The 16,236-nt window shown below is 36.0% G+C and overlaps 1 protein-coding gene across 12 annotated transcripts in view; it reads left to right on the forward strand.

Moving 5' to 3' along the window:
- The window catches only part of Robo2 (roundabout guidance receptor 2), a 1,424,536-nt gene that overhangs the window by 1,301,209 nt on the left and 107,091 nt on the right, over positions 1–16,236 (forward strand). For all 12 annotated transcript variants that reach the window (XM_040750574.1, XM_040750576.1, XM_040750575.1 and 9 more), the window contains one exon: positions 12,458–12,585. In XM_040750574.1, coding sequence (XP_040606508.1) covers positions 12,458–12,585 — 128 coding nt within the window. The remainder of the gene's footprint in view (positions 1–12,457; positions 12,586–16,236) is intronic.

Consider the following 16,236-nt stretch of genomic DNA (forward strand, 5'->3'; position numbering starts at 1 on the left):
CCAGATATTTGACTGTGAGATACATCCAATGTTCCAAATATGATCTTCCACATTCTAGTCTTATAATAAAATCAAATTATCTTAGAACTTAATCAATTGGATAATTATTTCTAAATGAAAGGATATTTGAACCTTCTTCTACAACTTTGTTTCACCATGCTTTCCTAATTTTGAAATATTTGTCACTTTTACAGTAAAATTTCAATAGCCCTGTGAAATAGGCACTATTAATTGCTCTATTAATTATCTTAAAGAGGAGGAAAAATCCAGTCATTTAGAAACTGGTAACATAAGCTTTAATTCAGATCAATTATGCCTTGTTCTACTTTGTTATTTTATTTGTGATACAGTACAGTATTTCATTAAAATATATTTGCTTAGTACTTTGTGTCAGACACGGGTTGTCTGGAATGTCTAGGGTGGAACAGCCTTCACTTTTCTTGTCCTCTCCTAGGCCAGAGAGCCAGATATTAAGAAAGGGCTAGATTCCCTTTATCGTATTGGGATTATATATCTGGGGAAGGGGGAGAGAAACAGTTTTATAGACAGGGTTGGAATTGTTGAGGAATCAGAGGAGTTTTTACCCTGGTGATGCATCTTTTACACTAGGTCAAAAATAAGAGTGAGGTGACAAGAGAAGATGCACAGGAGTGATTGCTGAGAGCTGCAAGCTGTGAAATTAGTAGTTAACCATAAACTTACACAGAAAATTGATGCCTGTAATACTCAAATGTCTTCCAATTTATCAGGAACTGAGGGGCATGGATCCACAAAGCCATAGACGACATAGGTTATAATGTCCTGTAGGAGGACTTGGGGTTAGCTCAGAGGTAGATAATTCTCTACCATGCTTGAAGCTCTGAATTCAGTTCCCATCAGAGAAAACATATGTTTAGGGAGTCCTTGATTAGAGTGATCACATGGTTTGGCCTTTGGAAAAGGCCCAGGTGTGAAATAGTTTAATTGCAGTTTTGTAGAGAGAGGTAGAAAGTATCTCTTCAGTGGTCAAAATCCAGGACCTTGACAGATGTGAAATGCTGCTATCCTTGACTGTGTTAACTGTGAGCCAAAATCTGCTCTTTGTCAGACAGTCACCTGCAGTTTCTCAATGTGGATGTTTTAAATATTGTCTTGCTTATTTTCACATAGCTTCGTAGTTTGAAAATGTCTTGCTTCTCCTGGCTTCGCAAAAGGGAGAGCAATATTAGAAGCCCCCCTTATCTGTGGATCTGAAAACACAAGTAACAAGGCATTTTTCATGTCCTGTGTTTGTGTATGCAGATACACCCTTGGTAAAGTTAAATTTAGAAATAAGGAACAAAAAGAGATTAAAAACAACCAAAAATAAAAATAACTACCATAGCATGCTAGTAAAGGTAGTTTGACTTTCTCTCTTTTCTCTCTCTCATCTATCTATCTATCTACCTATCTATCTATCTACCTACCTACCTATCAATTATCTTTCTATCTCCTTCCTTCTTTCTACATCTTTCTGATTAAGATAAACAGAATTATCAGGTCAAAGATAATCATAAATGAAACTGTAACAAGGGAAGCCATAAATAAACTTTTCCACCCAAACTCTGTCCCATGGCATCTATCTCTCATGTGTTGCTTTTTAAAATTACAACATGCATATCCAACCTTTTCACATAGTGACACAGTGCTGTATGCTACCATTTGCAAAGTCTTTTAAGAACTAAAAAAATATCTCACAATATTCAAAATGTGCAGTTTGTCTTGAACCACATTAATAGCTATTCTGAGGAACACATGTCATGTGGGCTGCAGATTAAATACTCCTGCTGGAGATTTGAGATTAAAACAGAAAGTTCAATCATGAGTGACCTTGTATTTTACAATTTCTTGATGTGTTTGAGTAAACCTAGAGTTTAAATTAGCTTTTGCAAATAATTCTATGGTAGTCAACATTTTTAGTATGGGTAGTCATTCCTTATATTTTCTTGTGTTGCTCATCCAGAATTAATTGTGACATAATTACTAAATGAATAGCAAGATTCACTCACCCAAATTCTAAACAAAGCATACATAATAATTGGAGATTAAATGACCATGATATTGTAGAAAGTGGCTCAATCTTTGGTCACCAAATAGAAGCCCAGTATCAGACATGTGATATAAGAAATTGTCTTTAACATACTCTTTGAATATTACAGATTAAAAATTGCACATGAAGGGGCTGGAGAGATGGCTCAGTGGTTAAGAGCACTGGCTGCTCTTCCAGAGGACCTGGGTTCAATTCCCAGAATCCACATGGCAGCTCAAAACTATTTCTAACCTGGGGATCTGACCCTCATGACAATGCACATTTTTAAAAAAAGGAAATAATTGTACATGATTTAGATTTCCAGAAGTACTTACACAATTTTCATATGTTCAAGTCTTATTCATGAAAGAATTTCTCTACAAAACCTATGAGAAGCAATATTAATTTAGGAAAATTATACAATCCATTTTTCTTTCAAGATTAATAACAGGGTAACTTATTCCAGGAAAGAGTAGTAAAGATAAGTGCTTTGACTAAAACTTATAGGCAATTGATAAATAAACTCATTGAGAATTTGTTTTCTTTTCTTTTTTTCAATGTCAAACAGATATATTTTAGAGAGACAGGTGGTCTTCAAACACTGCAGATATATACAGGAAACAGCATTTAAGATGTTATTACTTACTTTTCTTTTTGTTATGACAATCAGACATATATGCTCCTGGCAGCACCAATCTACTTCAGAGAAGATGATGTGCGTCATAGAAACTTCATATGAAGTTTACTTTCTTTGTGGCAAAAGTCAGTCACTGGGCAAAAACTGTCCTTGCTTCGATTGCTAACAGTATGCTGTCCAAGCTGGACAAGCAGGACACACACACACAAAAAGGACTGCTGAACTTTGCCAAGACAAGATAGAACAGTCTTTCAAAAATCTTGCTTCACAGAAAAGTCTGTCAGATATTCTAGGCCTGTGGGCTGAAGATGGATGCCCCAACATTGCAGAAAAAATCTTGGATGACTGTCCAGACAGTCAGCTGTTTCTGTTATTTCTTAATTTTGGAAGTTTTTTGCACTGAAATTCCTCTTTGTTCAGGTAATATTAGATCCTTCTCAGGTCTCTGATTGAATTGAACACTAGATAGTTATAGTTTTCCTTGTTAGCAAATTCAGAAAAGAAACTCACAAAAGAAGTGTAAAATATATAAGATTGAGAGACATAAAAAGATAGTTTTAGATGGGTAATGTAAGTTAGGATAGAAAGTGAATTAGGTACAATACTTTGGAATCACCAAGATAGTATGGATAATGGAGTGTTTTCTCTGAATTTGTCAAATGCAAATGTACTAGACATTGTTAATGTAATTTTTGACTGTATATATTTGTATATAGTTACTGTACTTATTGTATATAGTTTTACTATGTTAGTTAAAATCTTAACTTTTTATTTAGACAAGGGGGAAATGTGTGTTATTTTGATTGTGTTCTGACAAATAAAGGTTGCTTGGAATCAGAGAGTGGAGCTAGCCACTAGCTAACCATAGAGGTTTGGAGGACTGTTGAGGGAGGACACAGAAAGTGGTAAGGAAGGGTTGAGTGAGGATCTCGGCCTTTTTGGATGGAGGAACTGAAGATGTAGGAAGCAACTGGTGGCTGCTCCAAGGTCTCTGATCCTCTAGATTTTTTACTACATATTTGACTCATGATTTTTTAATTAGATTAACATTTCATGTACCCAATAGCTTTGCTTCTGGGTTGATGTAAGGGGTATAAAGTATGAATGGGTGTGGGACTGACATGTGAAACATTCACATTTCTAATTTAAATAAAAACATATAAAAAGTATGAATGGGTGGATTGGTGTATGAATAAATGGATGATTGGTGGGTGGATGATGGATAGATAGCTGAATGATTGAATAGATAGTAGGTGGATAGATGAGTGAGTAGGAAGCACAGACAGACAGACAGACAGACAGACGGGATGGGTTGGAATAAGTGGGTGGTTGGGTATTTAGGCTTTTTATGTCTGAAATTGGAAGGGATTTTGACTGGGGTTGCATTGAACACACATATCCGTTTGGAAGAATCACCACCCAGAAAGATCAGTCTTCTAGCCTATGACTCTGCACGGATTTCTTTAGCTCTTGGGTTCTCTCAGCAATACTTTGTAATTCTCAATGTGTTGATCTTACATCTTGTCAGATTTTCCCCTTGGTATTTCATATTAGCTTGGTGCTAATATATAGAGACAATCGATTTTTATTGACATAGAAAGCATGTAACATAACATTTCCCATCTTAGCTCTCTTTAAATACACAGCTCAGTGGTATTGATTATCATTGCCATGTGTGGGGTTGTCTCCACCACTCACCTTGAAAACCCTTTTTAACTTGAGAAAACTAAATTCTGTTCTGGAGAAATGGCTCAACAGTACTGTTATTGGAGAGGATCTGAGTTGGGTCCCCAGCACCCACAGCAGGTGACTTACAAACTCCCTCTCTAAGGGATGGGACACTCTCTTCTGGTCTCTGTGAGCACTCACATATGTACACATCCTAATAAACACATATATACACATAAAGTAAAATGTCCTGTCGGGAGATGGTAGTGCATGCTAAATCACAACACTCAGGAGCCAGAGGCAGTCAGATCTCTGTGTTGGAGGTCAGTCTGATCTCCACAGTGATTCTCGGACAGCCAGGGCTATTTAGAGAAACTCTATAGCTAGGCTTTCCTTTGGACCTCCAGCTCACAAATAATGACTTGGAGACTTATAATTAATTATGAAAGCTCAGCCTTAGCTTAGGCTTGTTTCTAACTAGCTCTTTTTTTTTACTTTTTATTTTAATTTTAAATAGCTAGTTTTACATGTCAATCCCAGTTCCCTCTCTTGCCCCTCCGCCCGCACCCCCCCCACCATGCCCCCATCCTCCCACACAATTGCCAGTTCCTTCCACATAGGGGATATCTAGAGTCTGTCATTTCACTCAAGATAGGGTCCAGGCACTCCCCTAAGAGTCCAGGCTGAGAGAGCATCCCTCTTTGTGTTATGGACACACGATGTCTGTTAGTATTCGAGGGATAAACACTGATCCACTGCTCAGGACCCCATTGGTTGCCCAGGCCTCCTCACTGACTCTCACATTCAGGGGGTCTGGATCAGTCGCATGCTGGACTCCCAGCTGTCGGTCTGGGGTCCAAGAGCTCTCCCGTGTTTGGATCAGCTGTCTCTGCTGGTTTTGCCAGCCCATTATTTGCCAATTTGCTCATCGCTCCTCTCTCTCTGCCGCTGGGTTCCTTGGGTTCAGCTCAGTGTTTAACTGTGGGTGTTTGCCTCTGCTTCCATCAGTCACTGGATGAAGGCTCTAGGATGGTTATAGACATCAAGTTCATTATCAGGAATGGGCATTCGAGATGGTCTCTACACTATTGCTTAGCTTGCCAATTGGTGTTATCCCTTTAGATCACTAGAGGTCACAATGGTGCCTGATCTGTCTTCTAACATATGAGTCCCTCTACCCCCTATCCTAACCTCCCCCAGTCAACCTTCCTGTTCCCCCATGACCTACTCTCTCTTCCTCTTCTACCCCCTCTCTATTTCCCAGCTCCCCTTCTCCCCCACACACCTGGCCCTGTTCTCCATCTGTTCAGAGGATCTTGCCTCATTTCTCTTCTCTTGGGTACCATGCATATCTTTTATGTTCTTTCCTGTTTCCCAGACTCTCTGTCAGTGGAAGTGCAGACTGGCACTCTCCTGATTCATGTTTAAAATCCATACATACCCCCAAACTGTTTCAATATGTCATCAAACATTCAACTTACTCATGTGACAGGACACCCAGGGATTTAATTTTGAATACTTAAAAGTAGGGAAGACAGATTTAATATCCAATAGAAAATTGAAAGTGCCTTTTAGGTTCTTTCCTGTTTCCCAGACTCTGTCAGTGGAAGTGCATACTGGCATTCTCCTGATCCATGTTTAAAATCCATATATGAGTGAGTACATACCGTGTTTGTCTTTTTGTGATTGAGTTACCTCACTCAGGATGGTTTCTTCCAGTGCTATCCATTTACCTGCGGATTTCAGGACTCCATTGATTTTTTTCTGCTGAGTAATACTCCATTGTGTAAATGTACCTCATTTTCTCTATCCACTGTTCAGTTGAGGGGCATCTAGGTTGCTTCCAGGTTTTGGCTATTACAAATAATGCTGCTATGAACATAGTGGAGCAGATGCCCTTGTTGTATGAATTTGCCTCTTTTGGATATATGCCTAAGAGTGGAATTGCTGGATCTTGTGGTAGATTGATTCCCATTTTCCTGAGGAATCTCCATACTGATTTCCAAAGTGGCTATACGAGTTGGGACTCCCACCAGTAGTGGAGGAGTGTTCCCCTCTCTCCACATCTTCTCCAGCATAAATTGTCTTCCATGTTTTTGATTTTAGCCATTCTGACAGGAGTAAGATGGTATCTCAAAATTGTTTTGATTTGCATTTCCCTGATGGCTAAGGATGTTGAACACTTTCTTAAATATCTCTTGACCATATTAGCCCCCTCTATTGAGAATTCTATTGAGAATTCTCTGTTTAGTTCTGTACCCCATCTTTTAATTGGATCCTTTGGTGTTTTGGAGACTTGCTTTTTGAATTCTTTGTATATTTTGGAGATTAGCCCTCTGTCAGATGTGGGGTGGTGAATATCTTTTCCCATTCTGTAGACTGCCTTTTTGTCTTGTTGACTATGTCCTTTGCCTTACAGAAGCTTTTTAGTTTCATGAGGTCCCATTTGTTAATTGTCGATCTCAGTGTCTGTGCCACTGCTGTTATGTTCAGGAAGTGGTCTCCTGTACCAACTCATTGAAGAGTATCTCCCATTTTCTCTTCTAAAAGTTTCAGTGTGGCTGGATTTATATTGAGATCTTTGATCCATTTGGACTTAAGTTTTGTACAAGGCGATAAACATGGATCTATCTGCAGTCTTCTGCATACCAGTACTCAGTTATTCCAGCACCATTTGTTGAAGATGCTTTCTTTTTTCCATTGTATAGTTTTAGCTTCTTTGTCAAAAATCAAATGTTCATAGGTGTGTGGGTTAAAATCAGGGTTTTCATTTCGGTTCCATTGGTCAACCTGCCTATTTTTGTGCCAATACAAAGCTGTTTTCAGGACTATAGCTCTATAATAGAGCTTGAAGTCAGGTATGGTGATGCCTCCTGTAGTTCCTTTATTGTATAGGGTTGTTTTGGCTATCCTGGGCCTTTTGTTTTTCCATATAAAGTTGATTAATGTTCTTTCCAGGTCTGTGAAGAATTGTGCCGGAATTTTGATAGGGATTGCATTGAATCTGTAGACTGCTTTTGGCAAGATTGCCATTTTTATTATGTTGATCCTACCAATCCAAGATCATGGGAGATCTTTCCATTTTCTTGTATCCTCTTTGATTTGTTTTCTTAGAAGAAAAAAAGGGCAATGTTGATGGGAGACCAAACTCTAGTCTTTGGATGTACTAGAGAAGTATTTTCCCAGTCTATTTCTCCAGCCATGTCACCTATTTTTAATGGTTGTTTTCCTTTCCTATGGCATATACACTGTTCAAAGACATGTTTCTTATTTTGTCCTACAAATCAATTATTGGGTTCATAAGATTAATAAGATACTTATATAATAAAAATATCCTTGTGTTGAAAGCATGGCAGTAGACCATTAGGCCATTGGATAGTTTAAAACTATATAAAGGTCCATAGTGAGATATCACTGGATGTGAGAGACCTATTATTGAGGTCTTTTCTTAAACACTCCAAAATACATACATAAAGCTATTTTAGCTCTTTGGATTCACGGGAAATATATGTATGTATGTATGTATATGTGTGTGTATGTATATATATACATATATATATATGAGAAAACTTTCAAATTTTCTTAATTTAAAAAAGAAAGAAAATAAAAGGTCTGGAGATAGTCACATAATGTTGTTGCAGAGAACCAGAGTTTGGTTTTCAACATCCAACTTGGGTGGCTTACAATAGCCTTTAACTCCAACTCCATGAGGATCAGATGCCTCTGGTCTCCTTGGACATGATAATCACATATACATACCCACTTATGGAAACAGAAACTTACACATAATTGAAAACATCAGACTTTAAAATTAATATTTACTTTCATAGAGATTGAATAATTCCTGGCTCATAATAATTCATAGTTCATAGTGATTCATAATTCGTAATATGCATAATATACATAACTATAGTAATGTATAGTTTTATGACTGGCTATTTTAACTTTTAGTAATTCAGATGCATACTAAAATTTTGAGTGTTAATACAAATACTTGCCCTGGAAGTTCAGCCAGAAATATTTTACTAAGTTGTGAGTGATTTTTTTAAAAGGGAAATAGGTTGAAGAAATAAGTTTTCTTCAATTAAAACCGGTATTTTGATGAGAATTGTCACTCAGGAAGCTTTATGGAAGTGATTCTTACACAAACCAAACAAGGTGAGAAGAGACATAGACTTTCAACATTGGAAAACTCCAGATTATCTCCAAAATTTGCTTTATATTTCTTTTATTGGTCCTCTCCAAATCTATACCTACTGTCAAAGACGGAGCACCTATTGTAATAATCAGAAGAGTTAGAAAACTGCTAACTTTCTATGACACAGGTCCAATGTGCATCACACAATAAGAACTGAGAAAATTGGTAATGCTACAAAATTTTCAAGTATTGCCTGAGATTTTAATTTATAGAAATTTTTTTCCTATACTGTATGATACCAGGTTTGCAATCTATGATAGTAGGTCTACATAAAGAAATAAAATAAATTACCTTATGTAAAATGGGAAATGATATTTAGAATGGAATATTTTGTTTCCTAAAGTAATCAGTATTAATATTTCTCTTTTGAGACATTTTTAGTATTAGTCATCAAATATCAAAACACATGGACAGTATCTTCTACGCAAACTGTTGTTTCAACTATTAAAGTAAATTCACTTTGTTTTGTTTATTGTTTAGTTGAACAGATGGCTATGGTTTTGACACAATTAAATTTCCTTTCCCTTTTTTTATTCCCCTTCCCTTTGGGGTAAAAACAATGCAGTAAGACAGAGCTTCTGTGCCTGCATTGTCACAGCTGGTCACCAATCAATCTGAATTCACGGTGCAGTGATGATAGCACATGTTGTCCAGGGGCCAAATCTGATGGGGTTGTATTTTTCAGCAGTGGTTCATATCAAAAGAAATAAGGTACATCTATGGTAGCACCTGACAGCCCAGGATAGCACAACTGTCATTAATCAAACCTGCCAACCATGGCTTCCTTCACAGAAGCCCAAGCCAGGCAGTTTTCACAATGAAAATAATCTCATTTGTAGTAAAACAGCCTCATCGGAAGTATTTTTCATCCTTTTCCTTTTCTGTTTTTAATTGAAATAGGCAGTGCTATGATATATCACATGTGTATAAAATTTCACTATGCCTATCAGTCTTTTTATCGAAGAATACTCTACTCATTTATAGTATATTCTAGACCAAGTAACCACAGTTACAAATTGAAGTATCTCTGATAAGAGAAATGTAATAACTTATGTGTATATTGATAAATATAGTCCCTATATTTATGATTGTTAAAAAGTATGGATACTGTTAGTTTTGAGGGATTCTGAAACTCTCACAGAGTAATCAACATACATTACCTGATACATATGTGTAAGAAACATCAAAGATATCAAACAGAAAGAGGGGCTCTCTCTAGTATAAGAAAGAACTATAGTTGTCGTGACTCAGTTTCTTTTTTATACTCAGACAACAGCATAATCAGCTATAATCAGCTTTGTATTTTAAATTGCAGCAGGAAATAGCCATTCTCTATAGGTTGTTTATCGTCATGTTGTCACATGTGGAAACACATTTACACCACAAAGCACTTAAATGGAAGTATGACAGTTAGGTTTTATTGTCACCTACACAATCGAGGATCGTGTTGGAAGAGAGTCTCAATGAAGGACTGTCTTCATCCGGTAGGCCTGTGGACCTGTTAGTGGGGATTGTTTGATTTTACAATAACTAAATTGGGTAGAACCGTCCAATCTCCACACTTGGCATGAATGCAAAGAACTGGCGAACTTACCACGGGCATGCATACATTGACTGCTCTCGATCTCTTCTGACTAAGGGTGTAAGTGATGAGTTCTCTGTCCTGCTGCCTCTGTGACTGCCTTCCTGTGATGGCAAGGGACTGCAAACTGAAATTTTGAGTTCAAATAAACCCTTCATATTGTTGCCTACATAAAGTAAATGCTGAACAGAAAGCGTAACTAATTTTTCCTGCAATTATCTTAGGTGTTTGGTTCTGCTCATTGGTGTAGCAGGATACTTTTGAGATTATAGTTATCTGTTTTTACACATTAATTTTTAATATTGTTATACAGTAATCTAATCAGCAAGTCTTCCTCTATATTGCTATTCTTTTTCAGTTTTTTTAGCTTAGAATAAGCTGCAAATATAAGCCATTTTATAGATAAACATGGGAAACTACCAGCCTTGAAACCATTCACACTTACATAGTATTCACATTAATAGGAAACAAGGCATTAACTGTACATATCTTGAGTTCCTTGTATGTATAATAAATAGCTATCATGAATTATTATTTCCTTGGTTATGCTGTTTTTACATGTCTTACACCTATAGTTGGCACTCATTCTGTTGGAACAGACATTGTTATTAGAACAATTTTGTTAATGGACTAATTCATACCCAAAGAATTTGAATACTTTGTCCATCATTAGAAATACAGATTGACACTGTTGTTAAAAGTTGACCAGTGCATTCCTTAAGTTGTGCTTTAAGTGATTTGCATACATTTTAGAAGTTCTGCGACTAAGTATGATGAGAGCATTTGGTGAAACAGACAAGAAGTCCCCCATCTTGGAAAAAGACACTAATGAAAACTCTAAAACCCTAAGTATTTCTATCATTAACATATGTCTGAATTTCAAGATGGGAGTAGTTATATTTCTTTTTGGTGCAGTTATGGAAGTTTTCAAAAAAATGAATAGGCTTTCTTAAGTCTTAACTCATGGTAAATAGACAGAAATTCAAGGTAAATATGTTATCAAGAAGTCAGTTCCATGACTAAAAAGAAAGAAGCTTGCAAGATCTAAGCCACTAGCATGACTGCTAGACAGACATTCCTTTTTATCATGCTTCTGTATATAAAGTAAAACTGTCACTAGTAGAGATGAGATTTTTTTGTTTTTATTTTTATTTGTTTTTGTTGTTGTTGGCTTTAAAACTCATATTCGACATAGAACATAACTAATTGTAGTGTCTTTTGAGCCAACAGGGTGTGGGGGTCATTTGACAGTTAAGAAGCTCAAGCAGAATGATCGGGGGTCCAGTAACTCTCAAAGACATAGTGAGTTTGAGAGTGTTGGCTACAAGAAAGCCTGTGAAAAAGGAATCAATCAAACAAACAAAAACAAAGAGAAAGAGAGAGAGAGATCAAGGATAGAAATATGTATCAATTGGTAAAGAAAAAAAACAGATTGTCACAACAAATATCCAACATGTAGAATCAACTAAACCAATTTTTTAGAAACATGTGAAACATGAGAAAAAATAACTTAGGTATCCTGAGCTACAAGAAAAATGATGTATAAAAAACATTAGTGAAAATTGAGAAGAAAGGTCTTAAGAGTAGAAATCTGATGGCATTACATTAGTTTCTTGTTTGTCTAAATTCAAACTTGGAATTTTATAGGAATATAGTCCAATTGCTATCTACCCCCCACTCTGGCAAAATATGTTAATGTTGCATGTTGTATATTTTGAAAGAATCTGCTATTTTCTGAATTTCACAAGTGAATCATTAAGATAGAGCTTGAGCTATATATTTCCAAAAAATTGCTTCCAAGTCCATTTCAGGTGTTTATATAGTGGGTTGGAAAAAAAACAAACAAAAACACTTCTCTTATTTCTTCTGTTAGTCAATATTGATTTTGTCAATTTCTTAAATCTGAAGGCAAGTATTAAAAACATTTTAAGTTCTTGTATTTATAATGCCTAAAATTAATCATATTAAATACAGTGTGATTAACTTACAAAATAAGAAAACACAAGTTATCCAAAGCAAATATATATATATTATTTCCCTTATTAGTGGACAATCACCAAGGATAGGAAAAATTAGAAAGTCTGTTTTTGATAGTTTCCAAGTATATAAACAATTGCACAATGTAAAATGAATGGGTAAGTGACAAGCAACTAGTGATCAGTTATAAAATCAATGAACATTTTTAGTAATTTTAGTCTAAATGAGTATAATTTGTGTTTGTGTGTTTAAAATGCAATATAAAAAGAGATAAATTAGGATTACTATCTATATGCAATAGCTATATGAAGGATGTTATTTAATAATGCAGGTTCTTATTCTACACAGGTACGATATCAAAGATGACTATACCCTGAGAATTAAAAGGGCCATGAGTACAGATGAAGGTACCTATACGTGTATTGCTGAGAACCGGGTGGGGAAAGTGGAAGCTTCAGCTACCCTCACTGTCCGAGGTAAGAGACTTAAAGCATCAAAGAAAATTGAAACAGAAGCCTAATATTTTGTTCAATTGGTAAGTTCCTGCCTGCTCAAAATTTAGTAGGAGCTTCTGGGCATGGTAGTCCATACCTGTTACCCTAACACACAAGAAGCAGCCACAGAGGGATCACAAATGGGAAGCTAGGCTGGTGTATATAGTAAGACTGCTTCAGAGTAAAGGAAAATATTATGGTGTTTTAGTATAATAAACACTCAGGTGTTTTTGCCTTTCAATTCATTAATTGATTTGAAATGATCACTTAAATTGATTATTTTTTCTGTCTTTCCTTCCTTCCGTCTTCTTTCTTTCTTTTCTTTTTACAGAATACATAAAAGAATTTTATTTCCAAATGTGTTGACCAGCTCTGAGCTAGAGCTCAGTTTAATCTCATTTAGTAAAATGATAAACTAATTCAGACAGTAGCCAGTTCAGTCTGCTAAATGGTCCAGCACTTCTGAAAAGCAATGAATGTGCACCCTTGCTCACAGACGATGGACACACAACCAGATAGAAATGCTAACAGCGGCTTTAGAATTGGGACAGAACTGATTCTCCTTCTTATTTGGGGATGGCTGCTAAATTGCTGTTGGGAGACTGACTTATTCTCTTCCCATGTCAGTTTGAATTTGGGAATACAAAGGATCTAAGTACAAATAACATTTGCATGTGCCCATTTTCAAGCTACATCTTCTCAGCTTATATTCACTTCAGACTCATGGTTGCTGGGGAAATTTTAAGCACTTCCTTCTCAGTTTGATGCTCCTATATTCACTCTTCTGCAGGTGATATTGACACCAGTGGCTCCTCAGGAGACTCTATGAGCTTCATCTCCCTGCATAGCAGGGTTAAGGATCTCTGTACGTTTTCACATGAGAGTAACTTTCATTTTGCTAGGATCAACAATTATTGCTATTTCTTTTTCTGTAGTCACATTTGGTTGTAGATCATGGCATTTTTAAATATCAAGCTATCTATGATCTCTGTTTTCAATTTTTTAACAAGATTTTAAAAAATATCACATTTGTCTCTAAAGATGTGTTATGAGGATCTATTAACTGGCAACATATAAACCTTTACCTGGTGCTGACTGTGCATTTAACTGACAGAACACATAGAACAGGGAATTGTCTAGGGTCCTACTGCTGATTGACAGGGGAATCAGAGCAAGCACTTACTTTCTTTTAACAGAGGGCAATGCTGCAGCCTTGTCATTTAGGTAAAAATATTTATAGAATTATATGCATTATGGGCTAATGATGAATGAGAATGAGCCCAAATTGGGGAGGCTGCACCTGGTATAATCCAGTCTTCAGGATTCTTCTAGTTCTGATTCTTTTCTAGTAGTACATTTGACTGTGCCTGGTATTTGTTCTTCTTTATAGCAAGAAAATCCCTCTAAAATTAGTCCTGGGCATGGTCTACCACAAAGCAATAGGGGTGGGTTACCTTTTTATGGGACTCCTCTTTCTGAATCTCCTGAAGTACAATGCTCTTTCCAATTTTAGTTAGCACACACTGACAGACAAAGTCACAATAAGCTAAAGATCTTTATCTTTGGGAGTCTTTGATATTGGCAAATCTTTATGTACCTTCACTCAGACCTTGGGTAATCTGACTTCAAGTGATTCATCTAGTCAAAACGTATTTCTTAAATAGCATGAACATTCTGCCCAGCCCAGTTGCACCTCACCTTTTAACCTTGCACAGCTTTGCTTTCCCACGTTTTTATAAATTAGGAAAAGGGTTTGGAGGAATTTGAAGTTGAAGGAAATAAGTCAGAGATCTTCAGCTGGATCTTTTATCTGGTTTTCTCTTATGTTCATTTTAGTATAAACATAGATCAAAACAATCAAGAGAGGGCTGATGGCATTTGCTTATCAGCAGTGTCATTCTTCATTATTTATGAACCAAATATATTTATTGATTTTATATGATAAAAATATAGCAACTCATGCTAACAAAACTGTGTCTTCTCACCTATATACTCCAAGGATTATTTTAGATTCATTTATTTTTTTTCTTCCCTGTTCCCATCTCCCAAACACCTCCCCTTTTCCCTAGATTCACTTCCTCCCTAACGTCTCCCAGAATAGAGCAGGCCTCCCAGGGATATCAACCAAACAAGGTACAACATGATACAAACCAGGCACAAAACCCCACATCAAGTCTGGTGTAAGCAATGCAGTAGGAGGAAAAGGCTCCCAAGAGCAGCCAAAGGAGTCAGAGGCACCCCCCACTCCCACTGTCAGGAGTCCCCCCAGTACACCAAGGTAACAACATAGCATATATGCAGAGGATTTATTCTTATACAGCTAAGCCACTATGAAAAATCAGTTAGCTAAATCAAATTATCTCTAAGGTATGTTGGGGGGATTGAAATGAATGAGGCAAAAATTTATAACCAAACTCCCAAAGTATTCCATTCAAAAACTATTTGCTGACTAAACAAATGTTAAGAACATGCGAGGAGCTGTTTGTTTGTAGAGAAAATAGATTTGTTTTTACTCTTGAGTAATTGGGCCAAGGAGACTTGGAGTGTTCTGTTTGCATTGAGACCTTTCTCAGTGAATTGTTTTCATAATTTGTTGAAAGTTTCAGGTTTAGCATTTTATTGGAAGCAAACCTACAAACCTGGTACAAACATTGTTTTTAATAATACGTATATTATTAAATATATATTTAAAGATCAGCAAACCTTAAATGGTTTATTATCTGATTTGTAGTGTGTAGATGAATTGGAGTGCTTATGCCCCCCATGTTACAAATTTCTCATTTATCTAAAATTGCAACTTTACAATAAGGGTTAAATGTTACTAAACCTCAGTAGAACAATGTAATGTGCAGTAAATTATTATTGAAAACATGTTTTACCATTAAGATATGCAGTTGTGATAGTTCGCATTGCAAGGTTAATGGGGGTAAATTTATGGCTTTTATTTTCTGTGTATACTTCATTATGCACATAAATGAAATGCTCAGCCTTTCTCTTGGTTATTTTATTAGAACAAGGTCAACTGACCCAAGAGGCCATGTCTATTTTAGTCCATTTAATTCTTGAACAGAATTGAGTTTAATTTCCTGATTTTGAAAACATCCACCTGCTGACTTTCAGAATGAAATGTTGCTATGAAACATGCAGTTATATTGTAATATTTATACAGAAATTGTATAATTATATGAATGCTATCTCAATGGGGATACTTTAAGGAGTTTTATAATCAATACTTGAAAGCAAAGTCTCTGGTGTATTTTTTTGTTTGTTTATTTTTTAATTAAAAAACATGGCAACAAAAAAGGTTATCAAAGGAAGCTTGCAATCATGTAGATTCATTATCTGCCTTGGCAAGCAAAATTAAAAATAAAAATAATTAGTAGAAGAACTTGAATCTGTAATAGTCAAATCAAAAAACATAGTAAGTAATTTGTAAAATGGTTCTTAAAAGAGATATCTAAACAGCAGTCTCATTTATACAAGCACTTTTCTTCATTTCCATGTTCCTTAATTCACTTTGTATAAAAAGGATTTTATTGGAAGTATTGTGTTCCATGGCCGGATAGTAAAAAAATTTGAAATTAGTATAAAGTGAATGGCAAATGTATTATCTATTTAAACATGATCCCTCAG

This window comes from Mesocricetus auratus, unplaced genomic scaffold (genome assembly GCF_017639785.1).
Source record: "Mesocricetus auratus isolate SY011 unplaced genomic scaffold, BCM_Maur_2.0 Super-Scaffold_100008, whole genome shotgun sequence".
NCBI classification, from domain to species: domain Eukaryota; kingdom Metazoa; phylum Chordata; class Mammalia; order Rodentia; family Cricetidae; genus Mesocricetus; species Mesocricetus auratus.